Below are 20564 nucleotides of genomic sequence, written 5' to 3' on the forward strand. Positions count from 1 at the left end.
CATGCCCTGTTGCATTCATTGTCACGACTTATGTGTATAATTGAGTGTGATAAAAATTACATCAAAATTTAATTATATTTTTCTTTTTATATAATTTAGATATTATCGTTAGAAACTAAACGTGTACGATAAAAATGAATATTTTTAGTTTTCTATTATGCCGTTAAATCTTTAATTTCTTTCGCTTCTCAATAGAGGTAAATTATGCATAGGTATAAAATATATTGGGAAATGATACGTAATGCACCATGACGCTAACATCCATCTTTCACCCTATGTGAAGGTTAATCTACCGTTCATAAGGACCATGATAAAGAACATTATCAGAGATCGAAAAAAGTTTGACCTTCTCCTATCTAACAAAATTTCTTTTATTTAGCTTAATATTTTATGTATCTCTATCACGAATAATAACTTAGTACGTGTTTTTAAATTGTGCATAAATGAATTGGGTATTTTCTAAAGTTATTGTTGGATTAAAGATTTTATACACGAAGATAATACGAAATTATATACATAAATTTAACGTGTGTAATCATTTTCAACTTTTCTAGTTTTCATCAAATCTTTTATTTGATTGGGGAGAGTAGCCAAGCATTTCTTTTATGAAGATTTTTAAGTTTTGTGTTAGATTTTTTTTTTTGAAATTTCTTGTTCTATTTGTAAATCTTGCAAATTTAATAAATGATGTAAAGTATCTTTTGATTGTTTATACCTTTCAAAATATAATATTCTCGAATATATTTCGTATGATGTCTTGAAAGTTATCTCCAAAAAATTAAATTGATGATTATGTCCTCAAGCATAGATTTATTATATAATCTCTTATTAAAAAGTGTAAAACTCTAATAGATTGTTATCCTCAAACACAAACTTCTCCGAAGTCTCTCCTACCTGGTTTCGAGTTTTGGTTAAGATTTTTGACACCTCCATAGGAGTTGTCTACGTCGATGGAGGAAGGGATATTTTTTTTGTTTCAATCGACATCTCTTATTAAAACTCCTCTTCACTCTTACGAAAATAATTGCATTAATCGATATCGTAATACCATATCGTAGATACTAATCTATTCTACTTTTTTAAGATAACGACATTCGTTGACCCAAAAAAATTAGAAAACTAAATTTAATCTAACATCTTTGCTTAAGTTAAAAGATGTTTTTTTTTTTTTGTTTAGTTCAAGTAGAACTCAACTTTCAAAAACCACCCTTTAAATTGGCCTTTGCAGAGACTGGGTTTCTTCCACTTGTTAAATACAATTATATAGATTTAGTAGAAATATATATACATATGCATCCTATCGGTGTTAAAGAATTATTATATTTAAAGGTACTGAAGTGTTTTCTAAGTAATTTTCATTAGAATGCATATTGACTGGCTAATAAGAATCTATATCAATCATGGAGCCTCTTGGATAAATATATGGTTACCAAAATTTACATTCATCAGGTTATATACATATATATATATATGTACACATATTAAGAGCTACAGCTCTTATTATAACTGGGGATAAGACCAAGACTTTTTACCATAAATGGGACTTAGATACAACTGAAGCCAAAGGCTTGGTTACACCCATCAAGTATCATTCAGGATACTGGTTAAACACTGTTAATATGAATCCATAACAATGAAGTATAAACCAAACTACCCCATACAAATGCAGTTTCTGACTTACATAGGACCTGAATATAAATATATATATATATGTTCCGCCTACCGACCATTATTAGATATCCGATAGTTTACGATCCCACTTTTCAGCTGCCAAAACGAATGTGCTTGTTAGGGAAATCTTTTTGTAAAAAATCATCCAAGTTATGATTTAGAGAGACAAAATACCCCACCTTCGCATCTGAGATGTCCTCTCTTCCTTTCTTAAGAAGCTGAATACGGGTTTCTGCAAGGCGATTCTCTTCTTCAATCTGACAAACAAAAGGTATGAAAGAAATTCAAATCACAAGTTGGTGACAACATGCCAACACAATGGAGTTGAAAGAAAGCAAGCATGTAAGGATATATACGTTCGTGCATCATATAGACGTCTGCATGCATATTACATTGTGTCCAGATGTAAATGTATTGACCCCAAACTTGTATCCATAATTGTAATAATGCGTGTATGTGTGTGTGTATAGTTTGTATGTTAGTATCTCCATATAATATTTTAGTATAAATAAAAAATAGTTTTGTGATAACACTAAAAATAACTTTTTATAAACTTCAAAATCATACCATTATTTACTTTCAATTTCTTAAAGATATCTTCATTTTCAATTGTCATACATATTTCGTGTATATGAACACACACAAGATGAGAAAATATTTTACAAATATTTTGACATACAAAATGGAACCTTAGTCCTCGAGACAGCAAAGCAAAGGATTTCTTGACTCTATCAACCGGATGTTACCGAACATAAAATGCAAAGTTAACAGAGCCTAACTTTAAAGAAGATGATTATCAAAAACTCATTCTGCTGTCAAACGTATTAAAAACCTTTCTTCAGTAATTTGACATAAGAAAAACACCAACCTGAAGATCATTTAATTATACTGAGGAAAGCAAATCACAGCTGACCTAAAACTGCAAACAACTTCAATCAATCTTCCTAACACCACTTCAATCCTATTTCCAGCAATTGTTAGACAGAGAGTTGTGTATAATCTCAAAAGTGAAATTTAAATTGTTTTGGTAGTCAAATTCAAACATAAGGAGAACACTGATATAATTCTAAATACTCACCCGTTCCAGCGTACTCATTAAACGTTGGATTTCATTCTTCTTTACTGTTGATAGATTGTGCATAACATCTCTTAGATTACTCCTGCATTTCAGTTATCATGTGAAAAAATAAGGAACCTAATTTCCTTTTATATGGAGAAAAAATGAATGCACGGAAATATTCCAGAAAACTACAACAAGTTCAAATAAATTATAGAAGATACTTACTTATCTGAAGACAAAGGGTCAAGGCCCTGTTCTTCCAAAAGTTGCTCTACCATATCAAGAGCCATTCCCACCTGTGATTTGTTGGAAAAAGAACTGATACATAAACACAAAGTTTGATTCTACAATGTTAGCATAAATTGATATGATGCAGGCTAATGTACATGTTGTCTTGCATAGTGACTACAAGTATCCCATCTCGTGCAGAGGAAACAAGGATTGCATAATATGAATTTGATTCCAAATTAATGTCAATCAGATGCAAAAACATACAAGAAACACAAAAGAGGTCAAAAATCCTAGTCAAAACTTTTTTCCTGATAAACATGATGTTGGAGATGCCAGATACTGTAACCCCTCATTGTGATATGTTTCCATGCCATACCTCTAGCTTCACTGTTTCACATGTAAGACAATTCAAGTCCCCTTTGCAACCATGCCCATGCCACTCTGCCACACTAGTCCAACATGCCAACCCAAAATCTTAATCCGTGAGTTTTGGTTCCACAATTGCATGCATGTTGGTCACTCACCTTTTTTCCTTCTTATTTGAGATGTCTATCCACATGTGAAACACTACCATAATGCTGCTCCTCATGGCTTCTTAATAGGAAACCCTTCAAGGAGAGGATGCCAGTTCTTCAGATGTAATTTCTTTAAACCTTTTCTTTAGCTATAGCACAGAACCATTGAGAGATATTCAAGAATTCAATAAATCTCCCCAGATGATCATTCTAGCAAGCTGACTTGATTACAAGTGCTTCTAGAACCTCATTCAATAAAAGAGAAATCATTGGTAAAAGGATAGTTTCAGTACTCCTTATTTTATTCAAAACTTGTGTATGACATTTTCAATGAAAAGATTATATGAGCAATCCAATGCACAAGCAAAAGAGCCCAAGCAAACATATAGAAGGCAATTGTAGAACAGGATAAACATTACGGAGAAATAATAAGTGTACATGGATTACCTGTGTTTCAAGGCATAATGAATCAAATTCATCCTGAAATATTCAAAAGAAAATATTAAACTCTCAACTAGTAAAGCTATAAAAAATTTTTTGGAAGATCTTAGTTCACAGCACCTAATACTCAAAAATTAAAGCCATACATTTATATGAAATCTATAACCTAAATGCTTAGGTGAATACAAGGCTGTCAGTACTAGCAAGCCTTTGAAGGTCTATCAAAGGCGCAGAGTTAGACTGTGGGGATGCTGTAGTATTTGTATCTCAAATACTTCGTGTAAATCAATAAATAGGTGGGGCCAGGTTAGTTAGTAATAGCTATTTCAGTTAACTAAGTCAGTCTTGCTATTCAATGGTACAACTACGTGGCTGTAAGAATATTAGAAACACAATCATTTGAATCCAAATTCAACAGATTCAACTTCCCACTCTTCTCTCTCGGCTCTCTTCCTTTCTCTCGTTTTCTCTCCCTTTCTCCCTTCATTTTCTCTCTATCTGCTTCCTAATTATCCCACTACTGCTCAGTTCATCAGAGGTAATGACCAAATCTCTTGAAAAAGGCCTAAAGAATAAAAGTTCAAAATGTGCATCCATTGTTTTTGGCTCCTCTAGATGGAGTTTCCACTCCTTCAAAATTCGCTGTATTCCTATTGTTCCAAATTTACCCAAATAAGGCCATGGATTTTTTACTCTTCAGAAGCATGACCTCCTTCATAAGCCCAAAACTCCTTGACAAAAAAACAAAAACCACCAATTTCACACAAAACAAATAGAGAGGCACACTCTAGATATGTGCAAACCAAGTACATTAGAGGTTAAGAGTTTTAAGCAATCCCATGTATAGAAAGACAGGTGGCACATCAAGGCAAGGCATGGAAGTGATTTCAAAAAATACCAGCAATGGTTTTAATCTTATAACATTATACTCGATGAGAATCTTGTCAAACATGAGTGCTTTCCCTCGAATCAGTTTATCCTAATCATTCAGTATTCCTTCCATGTCAATTCCCTAATTGTATGAGACCATGAATTAAAGCATCAATTCAAAGACAAGCCTAAGTGCTCATTTGGACATATTTTCAGCACTAATGTTCAAGATTTGAAAATAAATAAATAATGTGTAGCATTTGTTGCAAGTAGATTCACACTAACATGAAAAGTGGCTTTTATTCAAATAATAGTCCTCGACCACAACTACATAAAAGAGTAAAATGGTCATTCCATTCTGTTCCATCTCTCTTGGCCCTCTATATTCCATTTTATACCACATGAATGTGTTTCTATCACTGTCAATAATTGTAACTCAAACAAACTACAGCATATAAAAACGAGCAAACAAATTGTAGAAAAGTTAAGAAAGTACCTCTATACTTTCATGCAAAGAAGTAATGACCTGACATAGAACAGCAGAGATAGTTATATTGAAGTTCAAAATTTTTCTTTTAAAAAGGTAGTGAGATGGATCTTCTTTAAGAATGAATTGACAATTCTAGAAGATTAGTGAGGTAGCCAACTAGAAGGAATCAAGTAATGACAATATAAAGTTCCTTGTGCTGGAAAGTAAAAGAAGATCATAATACCATGTGCAATTCCCATAATTAGGTGCAATAAGATTAGGAAGAAAACTAGTGTGAGAAAACTGAGACCAAAATGAAACTGTTCAAAGAAATCATTAAGTAAAACTGAAGGAAACACTTAGACTGGAGAGTGACTTTATGTTCTGTTGTGGCAGAGATTGTCCAGAAAAGAGTACTGGTAAAAGAAGCCACAAAGAGATGATGAATCATCTTGTCCAAGCATGTCATCATGGTAATTTTGGGAAATGCAGGTGGCAAAGCTCCCCATGGCATGCACACTACTTTTACGCCTATGGTGGACTTTCGTCATGAGGGATTATTGTTATTTTGAATTTTCCTTCCATTATATAAGGGAAAAAAAACCTGGTTGTGATATTCAGTTCTTGAACAGTGAAAACCTTTACCCTTAGAGAAGGCACATTATCGAACCATGTTAAAATTCTTGTGGTCTTTCTCCCTCTCATTTGGCATTTCTCCAACATAAGTAGACCTAATTTTCCTAACATGAGGAGCATTTTTCCAAAATTAGTGATACCACACCTGAACAAATAATCGGTAGAGAGATTCTTGCTCAGCACTTGTAAATTCCGAGAACACTTTGCTGAATTCCTTAAGAAACACATGGAAACAGATTTGGTAAGCTTGATAATCTACCAGGAGTATTTCTACAAAACAAATGTTAAAATCAAGGTTCCATAGCATTCATGACTATTCACCTTCTCTATACAGACTAGTGTTCTTGTTACTTGGTCCTAGACAAGGAAACAGAGTTATCTATACTCCAGCAACTCTATACAATGTTAGATAACCACATTTCTCATTAACGTACAAACTGGGTGTAAACAATTTTTCCAATTCAAAAAGAAGCTTCCCAAACATATTTTATGCAGCGTCATGAGCAGTAAAAATCTAGAACTGCTGATAAGAAAAAAGCCAAGATTCCATCAAATACTCAATTCTGCATGCCTAATTATGAATGCACGTTACAAATTGGCTAATTAAAAGGTACATTTGCTTGTCTTATACCAATAGTATTTTCCTGAAAATTTGATTCAAGGCTATTTTCTACCAGCAGATTTGCAAGTGAGTTTGTGGCTGATAATGGTTACCAGAGTCTTTGAAGATCATTTTCAATCTCCACATTGCTATGGGACACATTCATTGGTGTTTTTGAGAAGCTTATCTCTTATGAGGATCATTTTAGCTACTTAGCAAAGGAATTTGAGATTATCCTGTATTTAAGTTTGCTTGCTTATCTTGTTTTCATTTTCAGGCTCTAGGAGGATACTTTTTCTTCCTATCATGTAATTTCTCTGTCTCCTCTCTAATTTCTCTTCCACCATGTGTGTATATATCCAGTGATAAATTTAAAATGCTAAGCGAATACATTAGTTCTTCAAGAGAAATTTTTTTATTAAAACATCACTGAAACATTCTAGCTTCCTGGTTCCAATCATGAGCAAAACCATACGAACTCTGCAACTCTAGACTGTAGAAACGAAATGGTTATTTCCAGAGAGAAACAACATAAATTCACCTAACTTAATGGATCAGTTGTTTTAAGAACTAATCGAAGTGTTTACTTGCCAATTGATAATATGAGGCCTTCCAGCAGAAATTCGTTATTGAAATATCACTTAATATGAATTTCCCAAATTCCCACCAGCAACCACATGCATTAACCAAATAATTTTGCAACTCCAGAAACAAGGCCCAGATAAATAATAAAAGGATTCAAAAGCTGTAAAGATCCAAATACTGGCAATAAGACAAACTATGAACGCTGGAAATGGTTTCCGTTTCCAATATAGAAAGGATGAAATTCACCTATCAACCATACTAAAGAGTTAATCCACAAAAAATAGATGATAGTGCATTAGAGACCTTTATCAAGCAAGGAAGAAATTAAAACCACATGTTAACCAAATCGATTAACATTCTTTATCAATTCTTCTTTGTATTTAACAGCACTCATTTCATTTTAGGAAGATGTATGAGGCATTTGGTCAGTGTTTGTTTGTCTGTCTGTGTCGCTGGAGAAATTACCTGTCTAGAGCAGGTAGTAAGCAGAGAACGAATTGCAAGCTTGAAGGATTTCTTCAAATCAGATTGCCTCGTCCCATTAAAAGTTGCTTCTTGACCCATTCCCTCCATCGACCACTGTTAAAGAAAAGTAAAAAAACAGCAAGCATCTAGAGGAGGTGAATAGGTATCTACATAAATTATACAATTTAAAATTTCAGAAAGTTAAATAAACAAATTAAGATAAAGCAAACTGAACATAAAGTAGAGAAAGATGAACTTCATGATTGTCGATAGGGTTCAGTTCCCAACTGACCTATATCCTCTACCCTTAACTATCTCTACTTCGTGTGTTTCAACACTCTACTATACTAATACGTGACGCCTTTTGATGGATAACACATAAAAAACACAGTATGATTAAGATACACCAATAAATCCATATCGTTTAACAGTTTCAGTAGAACCAACTCCTCCCTTTAAATGGCAAAGGTAGAATCAAATTCTTACACAATAAAAACTAAGATAAAACCAAGTTCCTAACTTTAAACAGCTAAGAAAGAACAAATTCCTTAAATTTTAGAGTTCACACTAGACCTAGAGAAATACATTTTTTATGACAGACACAACAGCTCCTGCTAAATTTATTCACTATTAAACCTGGTCTTGCAAACGTTTCTCCCACTCTCTTCTTTGTTCTTTCTCGATGTAGTTTAGTATAATCCATGGCATTAAATAGACCATATATGATAATGAATTACTCGCAAAATCAACCAAATGAACAATTAATTATTTTCATGATTCACTTATCAAAGGGAGAATATATCATCATGTCATGCAAGATATGTATACATAATCACTATTAACAAAAAAGAAAAAAACTATATATTTACCAGTTAAAATTATATGTAGCATCATCATGATAGCCATATCAGAGATTCACCAAAAGCAATTCCAACACTATTATAAATTTCATATAATTGCCCTAAACAAGATTCAATACTCAACCTAACAAATCATTTTTAATCCCAATCCCAAAAGTGCTATGAGTCAATAAAAATAACAGTACATTAAAAATCAATTAGAAACTAAAAATAAACATTAACCTCATAGCAAAGTCCATGGGAGCATGTATATTAAACTAAAAAAAAATCCACTGAAAATAAATATACACATATCTATCAGTAAATTCAAGCCAACATGGCAGGAGAAGAACAAATATTCCATTTTAAGCAATTTTAGGAATGCATATTCTTCCCAAAAGGAAATGTACGGAAGCATATATTATCATTTCATGGCTAATAATTATGTGCAGATTGAATTTAAAGAAATCAAATTTGCAAATTGTATACTCAGATGAAGACCTGTTCGCAGAGTAACCAAATTTAAAACCAGCGGTTATAAAGACCTGCAGAAATTTGGAGAGCAAGCTGCCGAGAAGAGAGTTGAATCTTCCTGATAACTCAGAGACCCTGAGTAACCCAATAGAAGCAGCAAATTGAAGACGATAAGTAAAGTGGCAAACACCAGATTGGAGGACGCACGAACGACCAGATGACCAGAGAAACCCGATTTGAATGTTGAGAGAGGGAATTTGAGGGAATCAGAAACCAGCCCAGATTATTCAGCAGGCCCATGCAATAGCCCAATCCAGCATCTTCCAAGACTGAAACGTTGTCATTTTATAATCCATATATATATGGGTTCTCTCAAAAGCAGTTGGCTGGAGGAAGAGAAGGGGTATTCGGTGTCGATCCCAGAAAATGAAATTTAGAAAATTTTCTGTTGGGTGCTGTTCATTCACTTCTTGTTCACCCAACTGATCTTATATAAATGGCTTCTTCACTGTGTTTTTGCTTCTGTGTAGTATCTTTTCTGGCATTTGAGCTGAGAATAGTATCAGTTTTGGTAATTCCATGAAAGCCATGGTTAAACCAACTGGATTGAAAAAATTATACACTGACCCATATTGACCCATGGCAAAAATGAATCATTGATAGATCAAAATTTCTAAAGATGAGTAAGACTCATCGATGATGGATGGCGTCTTTGAAAATATGCGAAGACATGTTTCTCGTTTTTGTTTTAGTCATCATTCCGACGTTCGAACAAGATAGAGTTCAAACGAAAAAGTCTAAAGATCTTTCTTTCAATGTTTAGTATTTATAGCTTGCATGTATCTATTCGGAACTCATATTTATAAAGAATAACAAACACTTTTTGAATAAGAAATGTATACTCAAAACACCTACGTACTAATGTAAATATTCAAATAACCTCATATACTAATTTTCTTTTCAGTTTAAGTAACTCCTATGTTTTCAAATTTTATCTATATTGACTCTTGCTTCTGATAACAGTTATAACTTACTATCTTGATGCCTACGTTGCAGACGACGCACTCGCATGGATATCGAAGTTTGAAAAATTTGTCAACTTGGTATACAAAGTGTTTGTCATGTTCACCAACGTAGTTACTTTTACTCAATTTCTCTTTAATTTTTCAGAGAAACTAGAATTGTGTTTAAGAGATCTAGCCTTTGACTCAACTCAAAATGCTTTCGGTGATGTCGATTTCGTGCAAGAGTCCTCTCTTTGATCGTTAACAACAACCATATTTTGTATGATCTCAGTCTTTACTAAACTACTAAAGATATTATGATTACCAATGGTGATAGTCACAACAAACGTTTGTATATGACTCTAGTAAAACATGTTTTTCTTTTTTTTTAGAGATTCAATGAAGATATGGAGAACCCTTTAAGTGATTGAGACTTTTAATAATTTGAGGATGTTCTTGCGAAGGGATTTGGTGATGCATTGTTTACTGGATACGACGGAGCAACCAAAGAGGAACAGAGAATGTTAAAAGTCAAAGAAGACATCAAGGTGAAGCGGTATGAGTAGAGAACTGGTAAGGAAGGGTTAGGGTTCATAGTGGAGAAATCCCAATTGATTAATTCTTAGAAGAAGGAGAAAGATAAGTAGAAGGAGAAAGAGAGTGAACGTATAAGAGTAATTATTAGCAAATACATAGGCTTAAGGGATAAAATTATTGAGAGATCGAACGTCAATTGATTTATTTTAAAAGTTTAAAAATGTAAAGATTTATCGGAATGCTTTTCACTGGTGCATAAATATTTGTTAGTATATATCTTCTTTTAATGGTATTTGAAGTATTTCATATATATCTAAATATTTTTCATATAAATACATACAATCTAAAAAAGAAATAAAAAATACTTTTTAAAGATGTAAATTAGAAAGTGAAAAAGAGTTGGATTTGATGAACATAATTGGAATGTGGAATCCGAGCGAATGGTCGCTGGTCACGTTTGACCATATGCTCCTCATGTAAAACCAACACAGAAAAAGAGTCTCTTTAGTCACTGTATGACACCTATACTTACATCTCCCAAAGGTACAATTATCTGACATAAACGTGTACGACCCCAAGCCCAAGGATCACGTGCCTTTCAGACATTTGTCCTCACTTCAAATTTCCACGTACATATATATATATATATATATACATATACATATGTGTTACATTCCACTTACCACTATCCCCACACGCACACAGATAGATTAGTCGGTCTCTCTTTCTTTCTAAAGTTGTAGCAGGGAAACGTTTTCTTCGGTTCTTAAAACGCCAATGGAAGGATCAGCTTCACATGGTCTAGGACAATGGGTTGAAAAAGTGGTGGAGAGGACGAAGAAGATAGGAAGAGATGATCCCAGAAGAATTATTCATGCCTTTAAAGTTGGTTTAGCTCTCACTCTCGTCTCCCTCTTTTACTACTTTAAGCCGCTCTATGATGGATTTGGTGTTAACGCAATGTGGGCTGTCTTGACCGTTGTCGTCGTCTTCGAATTCTCTGTTGGTAACTAAGATCTTTTTCTTAATCTCTTTAATGGGTTTGATAAATCTGTCCCAGCTCTTGTTTGGGTCAGCATGGATTTCTCGAAAGCTTAATGGGTTTGATCTATCTAATTCAATATTAACTCGTAGCCTAATTGGTTTTATCTCTATCCACGGCGGCCGCCATTAATGCAGGAGCAACATTGGGGAAAGGGTTTAACAGAATGATGGCAACACTTTTAGCCGGCGGTTTGGGTGCTGGAGCTCATCGTTTAGCGACACTTACAGGAAGATCAGGAGAACCTGTATTAATTGCAATCTTCGTCTTCATTATAGGTACATATACATATATGTATTTGACTGCATGCATGGGGTTAATCTGGGTGAAAAACTAAAACGGGATAATTTGCATGCAGCTGCAATAGTGACATTCGCAAGATTTTATCCAGCAATGAAGGCGAGATACGATTACGGGCTGCTGATTTTTATATTGACGTTCAGCTTGGTGAGTGTATCAGGTTACCGTGATTCTCAGGTGCTGAAAATGGCGAAGGAGAGGTTGATGACAATAATGGTGGGTAGCTGTACAACTATCCTTGTCTGTGTGTGTATTTGCCCCGTCTGGATCGGCCAGGATCTTCACAATTTGATCGCTGACAACATGGAAAAACTCGGAAACTTCTTAGAAGGTATCTATATATATACATATATATATTATTTATTATAATATATTTACAGTAAGATTTAATCTATGTTTGTCCTTTATATTATTATACATAATTTATAGAGTTTAGTTTAATGATCAATTAATACATACAGGATTCGGAGGAGAATACTTCCAAGAATCAGAAAATGACGAATCAAACAACGATAAGTCATTTCTTCAAGACTACAGAAGTATTCTTACTTGTAAAAACAGTGAAGAAACAATGGTATGAACATACATGTGTGTGCGTGCATATATATATATATATATTATATCAAATCTATATTAGTTGAGTATAATAATTTTATAATATTGATGTTGTAATGACATCTAATTTGCAGGCTAATTTAGCAAAATGGGAACCTTGCCATGGTCGGTTCAGGTTTCGTCATCCCTGGAAACAGTACCTTAAAATTGGGTCTTTAAGTCGTGAATGTGCATACAAAATTGAAGCACTTAACTGCTATCTTAACTCTAACACTACAGTCCAGGTATATATACAAATTAAACATATTGTTCTTACTTAGTTTTATTTTTACACACAAACACACATTATGTGTATATGCAGATATATTGATATGATACAAGATAATATATATATATATATATATATATAGATCTATACGGGTAAATATATGTACGGATTGACACGTACTTATTAATTTGTATGTATGTATGTATGTATACATTTGTGAATTGAACGTTTAACACGTGTATAAAGGCATAGTATATATTTGTGTGTAAGTGTTGTGTGTATGTAATATTATAACATGCTTCTTACATAATAATAAAATTATTTTTAGAAAACAATAACGCTTTAAATTTTTAAATCAAATCATAAAAATTTCTTCAGACATCTAACATAGAAATGAAGAGAAGAGTTCAAGAATCATGCACAAAGATCGGCAAAGGAACTGGGAAAGCCTTGAAGGAATTAGGCTCGACGACAAGAAAGATGAGACGATCAAGATCAGCCGATCTGTATATTATAAGCTCGAAAACGGCAGGGGAAGAATTGAAGGTTCAACTGAGAATGACAAAACTGGAAAATGCTGATATATTAGAGATGGTAACAGTGGCTGCAGTTGCTTCACTTCTCTTTGATGTTGTAGAATGTACCCAGAAAGTTGCAGAAGCTGTCTACGATTTAGCCGACTTGGCTGGGTTCAAGAACACGGATGCTGCAGTGTCTCCAGAATCAAATTTGGTGCAGGTGCAGCCAGGATCACAACATGTTATAACAATCTCAGAATGATTATATTGATTCATTTGCATCAATCATTTTCTATTGGCCAGCTAAATTAGCTTTTCTTTCTCTCTAAACTGTAGTGAGCTTAATTTTTCATCAGAATCTCTACTCGATACTCGGTGTAATTCGATCGTGAGTACTTTACCACAGTCTTCTGAATCCGAAACATTTACAGAGGACTTAAATCCTAGGTATCGTGCTCTCCATTTACAGAGTTCTTCATTCGACATTTCTACAACAAGAAGCAACGAAACAAAAATAAGATTCAGTGGAAGAGTTGGCAGAAACTGGCAGGGTTCATGTAACTTAATTTCTTATTAATTAATTACTGGTATAAATTAGTTTTGAATGGTCAAATATTTGACCAGTTCTTGAAACTTTCACCGAGTATATCAACCAAATAACGTATAACGTATATATCATGTCACGTGTATAAACATTCCCTTACCTTCATACAAACGGCAGCATTGTCTGTAATAAATATATATGTATATAAATTACAGAATATGATGTAAGGAAAAGAAAACACAGAAATATGAAGAAGAAAAAAAAAATACAGTAACCATTCTTCAAAGCATCTCAAGTATACTGTATGCTCATGGGCGGATGGAGCTTGCTTGGTGCAGGTCAGGAGAGAGTTTCTTGGTATTCATTCGCTTGATCAAGAAATTAAGTCCTGAATGCATCAAGCAACCTCTATTTTCCTGTGAATTTCACTTTTGAAAAAAAAAATTCTCAAAATTTGTGTGTACTAATAGTTTTTTTTTCTATAATTTGTTTCTTGTTTGACGATCGATCTAAAACGATCAATCAAAAGTACGTACGTTATGAATCTTTTCACCTTTTTAACTCTCAAAGATTGAAAAAAATCTACTCTTCCGATCTAGTTTTAATTCGATATCAATAGTATGTATGTTATGATGGCGATCTAAAAAGATCGATCAATGATATATGCGTTGTGAATGCTTGCACTTTTTTAATTCTTTTTTAATTCTCAAATAATTGAATAAATTCTATTTTTTCGATTCGATAATTAATTAATTCTTTTAAAAGTTTATAATTTTAATATCGTCGGCCTAAAAGACTGAAATTCATTCGAAGTAAGGAAATTAAAAGTTTGTTGTTGGAAATAGACTCATCCTACGTTAATCAACTCCTCCAGTAACGAGATAGTCGTGTTTCTACTCGCATATGACTTTTTTAATTGTTTGGCTCGTACAAGGAAAGAAAAAAAAAAGACTCGTAATAACGGCGTTAGATGCTATTGGTTGAATGCCTCTTCCGTTTCCTATAAAATTCATCCAAACGGCTTTAAGTAACTATTAGAATAGAAGTTTGGAATCAATTCAGAAAAGAAATATATACAATAAATAAGAACGAAAAGACAATTTAGTCATAAAAGAAATTAAAATTTTAAGTAACTAAATATGCGAGGTTACGATTAAAGCTTCCAAATTCCCGAGGAAGACATTAAGAATCTAACTCTCACAAAATCGAGATTATTCTTTCAAAATTATCCTAAGAGATTATATAATGACGTAAGTACTCGCACCAATTACGGAACTAAATTACCCATTAATTGATTTTATTCGGTATTATAGAGGGTATTATATTATTGAACATTAAGTTTTTTAATTATATATTTGAATAATTAGAATTTATTTGTATAACTAAATCTACTGCTTAGTTAATAATCTCCAATTAATTAATCAAGTAATTATTAGTTTTGGAAGGGTCAAATATCTGACTATAATCCTTACAAAACGTATATATCATATCACATGTATAATCATCTCTCTACTGTTTTATAAACGGTAACATTATCTCAAATTCGAGAAGAAGAAACAGTAACATTATCTGCAATGAATATATACACATACGTGTGTGTGTATGTATTACCAAATATGATTTAAGATGACAAAAAACATAGAATTACAGAAAGAAGAAAACAGTACAGTAAGCATTCTTCAAGCCATCTTAAGTAGACTGTATACTCATGGGTGGATGGAGCCTGCCTGGTGCACAGATCAGGAATATTTCTTGGTATCCACTTGAGCTAGAAATTAAATCCAGACTGCACCGTGCAACCTCTATTTTTCTATAAATTTGTGTGTACTAATCCTTGTTAAATTAACATTTGTTTGACGACGATCTACGATGGTCGCTCAGGAGTACGTACGTTATGAATCTTTTCATTTTTTTTAACGTTAAAAGGATTGTACAAAGTTTACTCTTCCGATTTTGTTTTAATTCGATAAACAGTTAAAATTTTTGTAAGTTTCTAATTTCATCGTGGTTAATTCAGAAAATTTAAGTTTCTGTTAGTCTAACTCTTCCAGCGATGAAAAAATTGTGTTATTATTTACTTATAGAGACTTAAATTTAATTTTTTATCTAAGCTCGGTCGAAGTTAGAAAATTAAAAATTTATCGTGGAAATCGATTCACTCTACGTTAGTTAATTCCTCTAATAACAATATAATTGTGTTCTAACGTTACATATTCACTAAGAAAACAATGCCCGCATCGACTGCTTAATTTGGTGGGCTTATTGAGCATGCTCATGTATATAGATTTTTAAATTTATTGATTATTTAAATCTATTTATGTGATAACTTGTGTATTTATAGACAAATTTCTTTGTGATATGAGTTTATATTAAGAAAATGACTCTTTATTCAATTTCGTATAAGAAAAAAATTCATAATGCTTGTTATTACACGATTGAATAAGGATTTATAATTCAAAAGACAAGACACATAGAAAAAATAAAATATCATAATTATTGGCTTGGTTTAGAATTGCTACGATCTAAAAGAGCATTATAAACAAAAGATAATTATTCAAATAGATGGTAATGACATAAAACTATCAGGTTTCACAGTTCAGTAATTTGCAGTGTGTAAATAAGATTTAGCAATGACACCGTCAGCTCCATTTGGATAGAAACCACCTGGTGTTGTTTCATTGCCACTTCCATAAACAATTCTAAGAATTTCTTCAGGTGTCCTATCATAAGCAACTGAGAATCTATCGCCAGCAAGCGAATTTCCTTGGATCTTACCCTCAGCACCGAGGGCTTTAGGAACCACAAGACCTTCATCTTTCAACCCTGCTTTACCAAGCTTATTCCTTAGATCAGAGATGCGATTGGTGAACTCTGCAACTGTTATCCCATAAGGTTTCACTAACAAATTTGACCTTTCGTATAAAAGCCCTCTGATTATAGCATCTTGGCCAGATTCCACGCCTAAAAGCCCTGCAACGAGCTGTATACAACACATAATTATCAATTGGATGATCATTTTATAGAAAAAGAAAAAAATATGGAATAATTCAGCCTAAGTATTTATAAATCAAGAATGTTATTGCTTTCTTCATTTGTTATATCTCTGGAACATACCCTTTTCGAAGTAGCACCTTCGAGTCTAGGACTTGCTCCCACATACCCGGTAAGTCCAACATAAGGAATTACATAAGATGCAATAAGGTAGTTGATGCTATTGGCGTAGGGGTCAAAAGGAGGTTGCAAGTTCTTCCCAAAGGCACTATTAATCACATTGGCAAATGATTCCGCACTCAAATCTAATTGAGGCCTTGAAAATCCTTTGACTGTCGACTTAATTGCCCTACATATTAAATAATCGAAGAAGTCAAGAAAATAAAACAAGACTCGAACCAGATGAATTCGACACAAATAATTAAAGAAAGTGCAATATTGAGAGATGCGAATACAATACCTTAGGTGGCCAACTTCCTGCCATGCAAATTGCTCTACAATATCTCTTGTGATGGGATCAAGGTTGGCCTTTTTGGCACCAATAGGAGTAGGGCCTCCCACGGTTAACTTAGGAGCAACCTTGTCCAACCCATACCCTAATGAGCCATACAAGAAAAACTCAGCCTCCAAGTACTCCAGATTCAATGGGAACTCTAACAAATCCTTATCGCCATCTGGCACATCGGAGCCGTATGGACTTGAGTTAATTTTTAAGAAGGAATATTGCAGAACAAGAACACATATCAATGGAGCAAAGAAGGTGACTGCCATTGTTTTTGCTTAGTGGTTGGTGATCCATGAAGTGGTTTCTCACAAGTATTTATAGGCTTACAAATTATGTTTAGGCACATGAGTTATTAGAAATAGAGCATGGTGATTTTATTACAATTAATTACTTTTCTTTATATAAAATCATAAATTTTCCGTTACGAGAAAAAATTATAAATGAAAAATTATGAGAAAATTAAAATAAAATAACGGTAAATTAAATATTATTAAATTAAATAAATAACCAGTCATGAAGAGGAATTAATAGGCGGTTATCACTGCCTATACATACATAAATTTTATATTCTTAATTAAAAAATCTCCATATATCCCTCTAAATAACAACTTATAATCTTCATTTTAATTTCAACAGATTTGAAAATAAAAAATTTAAGTGTATAAAATATATAAAAATAACGAGAATAATAACGTAAATTGGAAATTTTGAATACGATAAGGTTTCTTTTTGAATCGAAATTAATTATTAAGATATTTCTTTTTTTTTTTTTTTTGCTTGAAATGAATTCTTTTAACCAATAACATAAAAAATTGGTGATCATTTTGATTTGATTAGAAATGTAATATATATATATATATATAAACACGGATATATTTGATGTCTCATTCAATTTTTGCTAATATATATATATATATATATATACACACAAGTATATATGAATTTGTACTATAGTGAAAGGGCAAAGGCAAAGGGTTCTTAGAAATTGCAATCAGTTAAGACATGCTTTAGGTAGTGATGTCTATTTCTATCAAGTGCAATAATGAAGTTTTTACTGCTAGTGCATTATTATTTCACTTTATGCAATGAATCATTATATTCTCTTTTGTTATTATCAAATTTCAAAACGCGAAAATAGGATGCAATCAAGTAAATTTTTAAAAATCTCGACAAATGGAAGTTTAACTCCTAAAAAAGTACTTCAGAATCTCTCGAATTTGGATCGATTTATTTATTTCCTTTGCTACACACGGAAGAAGAAAAGTTATGTTCGGAGAACAATTAACATAAGATTACATACATCAAGGAGAGTAGGGTGTTGCAATAAGGTGAAGAGGAACATATCTAAATCCTCTCCCCTTTTACCTTCTGGCATTTTCCAATCAAACCAGCATAAAAGATTTGCTAATATACATTCAACTGAAGTAACACCAAATCTCAATCCAGGACATTGTCTTCTTCCTCCGCCAAATGCAATGAATTTGAAGTCTTGGATTCTGTAATCCACCGGATTCTCTTCAAACCTCTCTGGCATGAACTCTTCCGGCCTCTCCCATATATTGGGATCTCTTTGGATTGCCATTGCATTGATAATCACATTTGTTTTGGGAGGAATGTCATAGCCACCCAAATTGATAGCTTTAGATGATTCTCGAGGAACCAAGAGGGGAGTAGGAGGATGCAATCTTAAACTCTCTTTAATGGTGCATTTCAAGTAGTTCATCGTGTTTATATCATTACCTTCTACCTTTGATTTCTTGCCCACCACTCTTCGTACCTCGTCTTGGACTTTCTTTAGTATATCCTGGTTTCTCATCAACTCTGCCATCGTCCATTCAAGTGTTGTCCAAACCGAATCAATTCCTCCAATAAACATATCCTGGAAAAATAGATAGAAGTTTATAAATAACCATAGAAAAATAAACTTATTAACAAGAGGAAAGTATAAAGAACAACCAGTAGTATTGCTTTTATTTTCTCCCGTGTGAATTCGAATTCAAGTGAGTTACTCTGTTCGAAGTTGAAGAAGGATATGCACAAAATTATTTTTCTGATTATCTTCTTCATCATTACTATTTCCAAAGGTCTTATGTTCATCAATCACTTGATCCAGAAAAGCATCAAATTCTCTTGAAGTTTCTTTCAGACGTGCAGTAAAACCAGTTAAAACATCTATCAAATATCCCAAATAAAAATAAGAAAATGTATCACTGAAATTAAACTCATTAATTTCCTTGGTCAACTTATTCACCAACTTTCCTAACTTGATATTCTCTCCAACCTTGTTAACTTTCCTTCCAATAACACATCTAAACGCTATGTTAGTAGATAAAATACTCAGCAACTCGCTCAGATTTACCAAGGTTCCATAGAGACAAGTACGTCGTATGCTTTCAATTGTTTCTACAACCTCTTCATCCTGCACCAACTGAAAAGAATTCACACGGTTGAGGCTCAACATCTCCACAACACATATTTTCCTAACTTGCCTCCAGTAGTCACCATAGGGAGAAAAACCTAAGTCCGTACATCCATAAAACAAAATATTTGCAGCTAAAGTTCTGGGTCGATTCGAGAAAACGATATCGTGGGTCGTAAGCATTTCACGGTCCATGTCTGCTGATGATACAATAAGAGTTGGTGTAGAGCCAGAGTAGAGGAGCATTATGGGACCCCATCTGGAAAACGTTGCCGATGATAGGAAATCTAGGTGGAGATGGAGGTAAGTTGAGATTGGTACGTCTAGAACTCATGAGTTTAAACAGATATATTGCAAGAGACAAGAAAATCAAAGAGAAGCAAACTTCTGCTCTGTGCAGTTGTCGCCATAATTGATCCAAGAATGGTGTTCTCGAACTCATATTCTCTATATTGAAACTTAAAAAGGGAGATGCTTATAGTTAACACAATATTCAAGTTTGTGTGTGTATACATACTGTGCTGAATTTGGAGGACAAAAGACATAAAAAGGCTGCAAAAGATTGATCATTTAACAAGACAGGGAAATCAATATTTTTGTAGTATAGCCGAAGTGGCAGACATATATGGATTAGTGCATCTAACTTTAGGATAATCAATTTAAGATAATCATTATTTATACAACTAAAGTTATATGTTACGTATAATTAATTCTGAAAACATTCACTCTCAGTTTTCCAATCTCACTCTTTATATTTTGCTCCTGATTTAATTATACATACCTTATATCTATATATATATATATATATATATATATATATATGTATACACACACACACACACACACACATATACCAATAATTGCACTGAAAAGTAGAATTTTAATATATAATTAAAAATTTTAATTATGCATCAAAATCATATTGTATTAATTTAATTATACAAATTAAGTTTGACAAAATTTGTGAATGAAGGAATTTACTAGCAGAGGAATGGCTGCCGAGATTGTTAAAGAAATTAATATA

General features: G+C 33.0%; 3 protein-coding genes and 1 pseudogene across 13 annotated transcripts; 1 reads left to right on the forward strand and 3 right to left on the reverse strand.

The window, feature by feature from the left end:
- Positions 1 to 1390: 1390 nt before the first annotated feature.
- EMB3006 (embryo defective 3006) lies at positions 1391 to 9397 on the reverse strand. Of its 10 annotated transcripts, XR_015818932.1 has the most exons (10): positions 8929 to 9369; positions 7545 to 7658; positions 6039 to 6107; positions 5285 to 5314; positions 3925 to 3957; positions 2957 to 3027; positions 2750 to 2831; positions 2540 to 2632; positions 1851 to 1928; positions 1391 to 1767 (listed from the first exon to the last, which is right to left on the reverse strand). XR_015818932.1 is itself a non-coding variant. In XM_088219303.1 (9 exons), the coding sequence occupies exons 2-9, from the start codon at positions 7650 to 7652 to the stop codon at positions 1720 to 1722; spliced, it is 519 nt and encodes a 172-aa protein (XP_088075429.1). In that variant the 5' UTR covers positions 7653 to 7658; positions 8885 to 9335; the 3' UTR covers positions 1391 to 1719. The 10 variants fall into 10 exon arrangements, 9 of the variants coding, with proteins under 9 accessions (XP_088075429.1, XP_088075428.1, XP_088075427.1 ...); XM_088219303.1 differs by lacking the exon at positions 2540 to 2632 and having other exon boundaries at positions 8885 to 9335; XM_088219302.1 differs by lacking the exon at positions 2540 to 2632 and having other exon boundaries at positions 7545 to 7652; positions 8885 to 9331.
- A 1689-nt stretch (positions 9398 to 11086) lies between these two features.
- LOC110810662 (aluminum-activated malate transporter 2-like) lies at positions 11087 to 13836 on the forward strand. Its single transcript, XM_022036896.2, has 6 exons — positions 11087 to 11404; positions 11578 to 11718; positions 11799 to 12071; positions 12202 to 12314; positions 12430 to 12579; positions 12942 to 13836. The coding sequence occupies exons 1-6, from the start codon at positions 11176 to 11178 to the stop codon at positions 13341 to 13343; spliced, it is 1308 nt and encodes a 435-aa protein (XP_021892588.1). The 5' UTR covers positions 11087 to 11175; the 3' UTR covers positions 13344 to 13836.
- Positions 13837 to 16051: 2215 nt separating this feature from the next.
- Positions 16052 to 17390, reverse strand: LOC110810661 (ferritin-like catalase Nec2). Its single transcript, XM_022036895.2, has 3 exons — positions 17077 to 17390; positions 16740 to 16965; positions 16052 to 16605 (listed from the first exon to the last, which is right to left on the reverse strand). Exons 1-3 carry the CDS (start codon positions 17385 to 17387, stop codon positions 16222 to 16224), a joined length of 921 nt encoding a protein of 306 aa, XP_021892587.2. The 5' UTR covers positions 17388 to 17390; the 3' UTR covers positions 16052 to 16221.
- A 928-nt stretch (positions 17391 to 18318) lies between these two features.
- Positions 18319 to 20115, reverse strand: LOC148266169 (cytochrome P450 71A1-like; annotated as a pseudogene). The gene is made up of 2 exons (XR_015818933.1): positions 19481 to 20115; positions 18319 to 19000 (listed from the first exon to the last, which is right to left on the reverse strand). The product of XR_015818933.1 is annotated as a cytochrome P450 71A1-like (transcript).
- Between the last annotated feature and the right edge of the window lie 449 nt (positions 20116 to 20564).

This window comes from Carica papaya, chromosome 5, assembly GCF_054855325.1.
Source record: "Carica papaya isolate Zhongbai chromosome 5, ASM5485532v1, whole genome shotgun sequence".
Classification (NCBI taxonomy): Eukaryota; Viridiplantae; Streptophyta; class Magnoliopsida; order Brassicales; family Caricaceae; genus Carica; species Carica papaya.

Excerpts from the sequence above, each read along its gene's own strand:
- LOC110810662 (XM_022036896.2), top strand. The coding sequence starts at position 11,176 with ATGGAAGGATCAGCTTCACATGGTCTAGGACAATGGGTTGAAAAAGTG. Across the intron at positions 11,405-11,577 it reads CGTCTTCGAATTCTCTGTTG|GAGCAACATTGGGGAAAGGG; the intron begins GTAACTAAGATC and ends CCATTAATGCAG. Across the intron at positions 12,580-12,941 it reads ACTCTAACACTACAGTCCAG|ACATCTAACATAGAAATGAA; the intron begins GTATATATACAA and ends AAATTTCTTCAG.
- EMB3006 (XM_088219303.1), bottom strand. The coding sequence starts at position 7,652 with ATGGAGGGAATGGGTCAAGAAGCAACTTTTAATGGGACGAGGCAATCT. Across the intron at positions 6,108-7,544 it reads TTACTACCTGCTCTAGACAG|GAATTCAGCAAAGTGTTCTC; the intron begins GTAATTTCTCCA and ends GTGTTTCTTAAG. Across the intron at positions 3,028-3,924 it reads CATTATGCCTTGAAACACAG|GTGGGAATGGCTCTTGATAT; the intron begins GTAATCCATGTA and ends AACAAATCACAG.
- LOC110810661 (XM_022036895.2), bottom strand. The coding sequence starts at position 17,387 with ATGGCAGTCACCTTCTTTGCTCCATTGATATGTGTTCTTGTTCTGCAA. Across the intron at positions 16,966-17,076 it reads CAGGAAGTTGGCCACCTAAG|GGCAATTAAGTCGACAGTCA; the intron begins GTATTGTATTCG and ends TTTAATATGTAG. Across the intron at positions 16,606-16,739 it reads AAGGTGCTACTTCGAAAAGG|CTCGTTGCAGGGCTTTTAGG; the intron begins GTATGTTCCAGA and ends TGTTGTATACAG.